The sequence below is a fragment of the Merops nubicus genome, unplaced genomic scaffold, assembly GCF_000691845.1.
Source record: "Merops nubicus isolate BGI_N331 unplaced genomic scaffold, ASM69184v1 scaffold17050, whole genome shotgun sequence".
In the NCBI taxonomy this organism is placed as follows: Eukaryota; Metazoa; Chordata; class Aves; order Coraciiformes; family Meropidae; genus Merops; species Merops nubicus.
The window spans coordinates 35,121-42,531 of record NW_008581066.1 but is presented as its reverse complement, the minus strand read 5'-3'; the positions used below and the strand labels follow the sequence as shown (position 1 = coordinate 42,531).

The 7,411-nt window shown below is 49.8% G+C and overlaps 1 protein-coding gene across 1 annotated transcript in view; it reads right to left on the bottom strand.

The window, feature by feature from the left end:
- The window catches only part of EDA (ectodysplasin A), a gene marked incomplete at its 5' end in the record, with an annotated part of 27,921 nt that overhangs the window by 8,239 nt on the left and 12,271 nt on the right, over positions 1-7,411 (bottom strand). The window contains 2 exon segments of the mRNA XM_008948598.1: positions 2-80; positions 3,533-3,562. Coding sequence (XP_008946846.1) covers positions 2-80; positions 3,533-3,562 — 109 coding nt within the window.

The window sequence follows — 7,411 nt, the reverse complement described above, 5'->3', positions numbered from 1 at the left end:
AATGCCAGGGGGGCCCTGGGGCCCTGGTGGGCCTGGTGGCCCTTGGGGACCATTGGGCCCTGGAGGACCAGCCTTCTTACCTGAAAAACAGAAGGGCAGATGTTAGCTTCTCCATAAGCTGAGTGTGAGATGGGTTTTACCTGCAGGAAAGCCATGAGAACAAGGAAAGCAGAAGATTGGGGATGGCTCCTTGCTGGCTGGAGGGCAGGGACAAGGAAGAGCACCCAACTGGTCCCACAGCTCCACACCATGAGGACAAGAAGAAGCTTTGCAGGATCCTTCCAGCATTTGTCATTACATTGAAACGAGGCACTCTCTGAAGCCTGCTGAGAGATGGAGGGGGAGAGGTGGCCCTGGCCTGCCCACCCTGCTCTCAGCATGGGGCTGGGAGGTCCCACAGCCCTCAAAGGCAGCAGGCCCCAGAGCTGGTGGCACCCCAGTGGCAAGGTTAAGATGCTCCTGCTGACCCACCCCAAAAGCTGGACTATCCAAAGTCGAGAGGAACCCCTCTGCAGCTCCTCAGTTTCCTGGGTTTTGACTGCAAACGGGTGCAAGCTTTTTCTACCTGCTGTATCCACGTTCACATCCAATCCCCAAGGCTGGATCTCCTGCCAGAAGGAGAGAGGTGCCTCCAGAGGGCAGTTCAGAGCTGAACTTCAGCTCCTCTCCAGCAGCTCCTGAGCGCCCAGGGCCACGCAGGAGCCACCCGTGGGTCCTACAGGGTGATGAGGATGAGGCTGCAGCTCCTCAGAAGCATTCAACGTGCACTTGGGGCTTTGGATGGAGGGGTAAGGGAAGGACTGAGCCCATCAGGAGGATCCAAGCACTGGAGTGTTGCCCCCATCCTCCCATCTCACCACACAGCCCCAGAGCCCTGGCAGAAATCAAGTGCTTCTGATGTCACCTTGAAAACACAACTTCTACAACAGCTCCTCTGCCCAAGAGCTTTATTGCCTTTATTGCTTCAATGGCTGAGACAAAAGTCTGCTTGCTGCAGGACAGAATGAAACACTTCTTGAAATGACAAGCAGCAGTTTGGCTGTGACATAACAGTTATTGGGATGGTTTAAATTTATGGACTTGTTTTGCTGCTATATATCCATCTCTGCCATGGAACAAACCCAGGGAAAACCCATCTGGTTTAGTTAGCACTGGAGTGGAAGTCTCTAGCTGGCCCACTAGCCACCACCAGGGGCCTGTGGAATCAGCACAGGACAAGGTTTGGTGTCAAGGTGCAGAAAACCAAGTTAAATAAGCACAGGGGATTGGGATCCTACAGGAGCTTAAGGGGACAAACTGTTTGTAGTGGTATTTCTGCCCCTGCTCTCAAATCTGAGCTGGCCACCAGTCAGCCTTTCCCTAATTAACAGAATTTTCCTCCTCCTCAAGCTAATCACAGAACCATCAAGGTTGGAAAAGACCTTTAAGGGCATGAAGTCCAACCATGAACCTCAGGCTACCAAGTTCATGGCTCAAGCGTGTCCCTAAGCATGACACACTTTGGAAATCACAGAATCATAGAATCCTTTAGGTTGGAAGAGACCTTTCAGATCATCAAGTCCAACCACGAATCCCCCCCCTGCCTCAACCCCCTCCCCTATTTCCCCCTCCAGCACCCCCCAAATTCTCCCCGTTCGCATCCCCTCGGACGGAGGCGACCCGAAAGAAGGATCCCATGGAGCCCGTTGGGAATCCTGCTGCTGTTGCTCCTTGTTCTCCTTCCCAAGAGGGCTGCAGACACGACAGCTGGTTTAACTCATCTGCAGCAGAAATCTGCCTGCTACTGAACGAGCTGCTGGCTGAGCACTGAAACAGTTCCCCCCTAATTCCCACGCCGCACGGGGACACTTATTTTCTGTGCATTCCAGCCGTTTCCATGACTTTGCTGCATGAATGGAACCCTGCTTCTTAAAGCCCCCAAGCCAAAAAAAGAGTCTATATTTAATAGGAATAAAGCTCTTGGTTCATCTCCTCCCAGAGGGGACCCCAGCACCTCCCCAGGGAGGGTCTCCAGCACCCAGCTCATAGCGTGCCAAGTCTCTGTCTTGACCCACGTGCACTAGTCAGGCTCCAAAACTCAAAGCAGGCAGCAGCAGTTAAGTTTTCCTGAGCCATCCTTCACCAAACAATAAGCTCCAGCTCTAAAACCAAAAAATTCAATGTGACAATACCATAAAAATGAAACTATTTTATCCAGGGCTGCAGCTGTATATAATACAGCTCCACGAGATCCCCCTGCTACTGCAGAGTGGCTGGGAAGACCACAGGCATCACTCCTCATTAGCTGGGCTGATTTACCACGGGTTTAGGGTTTCACAGTTTTGTCAGGACAGGCTTCTCAAACATAAAATTTTATGCTGCTTTGGAGGGTAAATATAAACTAAGTTTCTAAGGCCTGTCTCGACCTCTCAGCCCTAAACGTTGGGTTTGCATCCCAGGATTAAAAGGGATTTGTTAAAGCAGCAGGTGGGTTGGAGGCCAGGCCGTGTACCAGCAGACATGAGGAGGTCTTGGGGGACACAGCAAAGTGCTGAACACCTCGTTTTCCTCTTAATTAAGTGGATATTAATTGCCCTAGGCTGGGTCATGAGCAACGGGCTGCACGTTGATGCCTCAAGCCCCTCGATCCACGGAGCTCCCCAAGCTTCAGAGGTGGCACCACCCTGAGCTGCAGAGAGCTTCTGCCTTTCCCAGCCCTCTGCCAGCATGCAGCAGAGATTTTAATGTGGGCACAAAACCTTTTTGATGGTTATAAGGAGCAAAATTGAGTAGTGAGACTGTGTTTCCCTGACGTGAGGGGACTTGGACCCTTTGGCTGCCTCAAGTTTCTCTTGGCAAAGAAATATCTGACCATAGGTGTCCCCCAGGAGTCCTAAACCCCATGAAAACCCAGGGCTGCCTCCTAAATAACCCAAATCATTGATGAACACCCAATTAACTCATTGCAAACAGCTTGAGGAACAGCAGAAAATCAGACAGAATACCTCTGGGTTGAGCCATCCTCAGAATATTGAGGAATAATCCAATCTGTGGATTATTTATCCACCTTTATACATGGATAAATAATATCCACATAAAGTAACAGCCACATTATTTATCCACACAAAATAATGCTCTGAGGTTAATACACAACCAGAAAAGAGACACAGACAGTATCTATGTTGACTTTGGTGGGTCTGAAGGAAACCCCAACCTGCAGACAGCAAGCAGCTCTGACAGCTGCTACATGACTCAACTCTACTCCATTATTTCATTAGAGCATCTTCAGAATTCCTTCTCTACAATGTAATTAGGTTATTTCAGCTTTTCAGAGAGGTTTTAACGAGCACTGATGGGTCATGTAGTCCTGCCATGGCCATGTGGGTGCATCACAGCAGCTCGTGGTCCACGCTGTGGGACAACACCTCATGCCAACCCCTGCCCTTCCCCAGAGGGAACCTGCCACTGGTTCCTCCTCCACGTCACCTGCAGAGAATTTAGAGCTGGATACCACAGGCCCAGAAAGGAAAATGAAATGAAAACTCCAACTTACCCTTTTTCTTGTTTTTAACTGAACTCGGACCTGCAAAGAGAAAGAAGGAAACTAGTGAAACCCAGTGATCATCTCAGAAAATCCCCACTGCCACCAGCACCCCCCGACCCAGAGCTGGCACAAAACTGGCCTGAGATTTGCCACGTGTGTCTCCTGAAGCACCTTCAGCCAGCAGAAATCCTGAGGCTCAACAGAAACCATTTAAAAACCAAGACTCCTACACAGCAGATGACTTCTCCAGTGGCCACCAGCTGCATTTTCTCTCCTCCCTTGAAACCATCCAAGCTCCAAGCTGCCACACTTTGCTTCCTGAGGAGGCCAGGTTAGAAGAAACTCAGTGTGACTCAGCTCTCAGCTGAGAGCAGTAACCCAAATATTTGAGAGCCAAGTTGTTTAAAAATCATAAAACACTCCAAAAAAAATAAAAGACAAAAGGGAAGAGTTAGCAAGAACTGGTTTATTTAAACAATGGGAGTACAAACTTCCCTAGCAAGGAGTGGAAATCTTTATAATGGAGCTGAGAAACAACATGACTTTTTGAGCAGAAGTTGAAGTGTGAAACATGTTCTGCTGCTTCCTCAAAAAATTAATCATGGATGGCAACAAACGGCCAAAATCCCCAAATATTCCCTGGCTGAAATCCCTCTGAAGTCAGGGTTTGAACACGCATGGAAGACTGAAATCACCTTGGACTGAGATAGGCTTGTGATGAATGGGAGGTAACGAGGTGGCCTTGGGCCTCAGGAAATATATCTAAAGATCCAGTATCTCAGAATCACAGAATGGGTTTGGTTGGAAGAGACCCTTAAGATCATAGAATGATTCTATCTTCACTCATGATGATCATCTGAGATCATTGAGTCCAACTCATTGGTGACCAGCACTGCCAGGTCACCACTAAACCATGTCCCTCAACGTCTTCATGGCTTGGAACCCCCTCCAGGGGTGGGGACTCCACCACTGCCCTGGACAACACTTTTGGGGAAGAAATTGTTCCTCAGGTCCAAATTAAACCTCCCCTGGCACAACTTGAGCCTGTTTCCTCTTGTCCTGTTGGTTGTTCCTTGGGAGGAGACCAACCCCACTCTGGCTCCAGGCTCCTGTCAGGAGCTGTGCAGAGCCAGAAGGTCTCCCCTGAGCCTCCTTTGCTCCAGGCTCAGCACCCCCAGCTGCTCCTCACCACACTTAGGCTCTAGACCCTTCACTAGAGAACACCACCAGAGCCAACCTTCAGGTCCACCAGCAGCAGATGAACTCCAAAACCTTTTATTGGCAAACACAAGCTCCTCCTTCTGCACCTCCTGAGCTCCCAGGGTGCAGAAGGAGCCATGTCCTCTCCAGCCACCTCCACCAGCACCAGCTAGTCAGGACCATTTTCAGTGAAGAGCAAAAAACAATGGTCTGGAGGACATGACTTCAAAAAAAAAACCCCACCAAGCCCAACAGAGCAAGTGAAAGGGGACTGCTGGGGATGTGTCTCTCCAACCCTTGGAGTCACGAGAGTTTATTTCATGTTCTCTATATCACACCATCAGCTCTATACCCAGAGTGAAAGTACAAATAGCTGTGGTGAGCCAAAACCCCCATTGGAAGTGGCTGGAACCAATTAGCTTCAAAGCTGAATGGGAGGAATGAGAACCACATGGGATGGCAATGTTCACAGGCCACATTACAACACCCCCATCTGGCCCAGGCACGGCAGAGAGAGATGTTACAGCCGGGCAAGAGGAGCTTGACAGACCCCAAGATCCTCCTGACATGAAAACAAAACCCCCTGGGAGCTTCTGAGCCTCACATCTGCTCAGCTCCCAACAGGGTGGGGTGGGGTGGGTGAGTTCTTTGTAGCAGGGAGCCCTAAGGGTCACCCCGGCCATCAAGGAGATGAGATTTTCCTCATGTTTTGGCTCCCAATGGTCAACTCAACGGGTGTTTCTCTGTGGAGGGTAAAATGGTGCCAAAGTCCCTTTCTAGGGACTGCCCCCAAGCCACCAGATCTAGAGTCCCATCAGGAGGAAAGGTGCTGAGGCACAAAGCTGGAGAACTCTTGGTTTCTACAAGGGTTTGTAGCAACAGGATGAGGGGCAACAGGTTCAGACTGGAAGAGGGGAGGTTTAGATGAAACCTGAGGAAGAAGTTCTTCACTGTCTTCCTCAATATGGGTTTGCCTTCAACTTTTGTACATCTTCCTACCAAGCCCACCTACCTCCCACCTCCTTTCCACACGCTGTCTGCTCCTGTTTGAGGCCACCCCAGACCTGGGGAAGTCCAGCCCCTTCTACATTCCCTGTCCTTCATCTGAAATTGGATTCGTGCTCATGCTCTTCAGCCCTCCTTGAAGGAGCTGTCAGCTCTGTTCCAAGCTCTCATTTTAACTTTGCCCTGCAGAGGAAGGGCAGTTGAGAAGAGCAGCAGAGGACTGGGATATCTGAGAGGACAGGCTGGAAGGCTTTGAAGGAAAATCAACGTGGGATGAGATCCAGTCATACAAAATGCAGTCAATCCTGACCACCTACCTACAGGAAGATGCCTTCAAATGAGAACAGTTTCACACAAGGGCTCCTTGGTGAAGGGGAAGGTTGAGAAGTGGTCCAGCAGAGCTTGCCTGGTTGGCCATCAAAGCTGGGAAAGGGCTGACAGCACCACAGGGAAAGGTTGCAGTGATGGGCATGGAGAAGACCTGGCTTGAAGGACAGTTGGCACGTCCTCATGTGTCTGAGATGCTCCCCAAGACCTAACTAATGCTACTAAACTCATAGCTATGAAGCAGGCTGCTGGCCTGACCTGAAAGGCTTCCAGTTAGCTACCTGACCTAGTCCTAAACCTTCTAATCTCTTCCATCAGACCTCCTGGAGGAAAAGCCCCCAACTCCTGCTGTGACAACTCGGGCCAGCTGAGCTCTTCATCCAGAACAGGATTCCCCAGCAAAGGTGCTGGAGCTCTAGAAGACCTAGATCTAGAAGACCTGGATCTAGAAGACCTGGATCTAGAAGATCTAGACTTCTCCAAGCCCTTGTTTTTCCACATCTGTTGGGAAAAGAGATGGGGATAAAGCAGGGGATATAAAACCAGGACAGAGTGGTAAACTTGGAGGGCAAGGTACACGGAGGAAAAGACAACCAAAAAAACCCAACCCAAAGAGAAAAGTCACCCTGGAAACCTTCTGCCCATGGAGACACCCTGGAAACCTTCTGCCCATGGAGCCACCCCACTGGCCATGGCAAAGGGAAGGCTCCAGGCCATGCCAGATCCCTTCTTCCAGCAGAAGTCACCGTGGCCACGGGTGGTAGCCACGAGCCGGTCCAGATGCGAGCTCCTCGCTGGAGCTGAAGCAAAACACGTGCAAGGGATGAGTTTTTGTGGTGTAAAACCACAGCTGTGGCCCAGCAAGCAGCAGAAGACATCTAACCCTGCTTCAGGGAGCAGGTTCTAGCCCCCTGCTCCTGCAGCCCCAGCATCTGCTGGATCATTTCCAAAGGCTTGAGGAAAAAAACCCCCAACCAGATGGGGATGCAGCTCGAGGAGATCACACATGACATGTTTTCTCTTGGAAAGATTGATGGAGTTTACTTTTTCCCCCCTGATTTTTCTTTCTGCACGCTACACACTGCTATGATTTACTATAAATCCAAAAATATCAAGCAACTTCTTTAGGACATATGCTGATATAAATAGTCTATTGGAGCAACCCCTGCGTCTGCTTATTAGTTGGGGGGGGGGAAGATTAACAAGAAATAGTTGAAATTCCTGCAAAATAGTTCAAACTGGGTTTGTTGGGGGGAACAGATCTTTGTAATTATGCTTCTTTTATATAAAACCTATAAAAGATTGACCATTCCAGAAATCAGTCAAACAAAGGACGGGGATCTAGGGAGGCTGCTG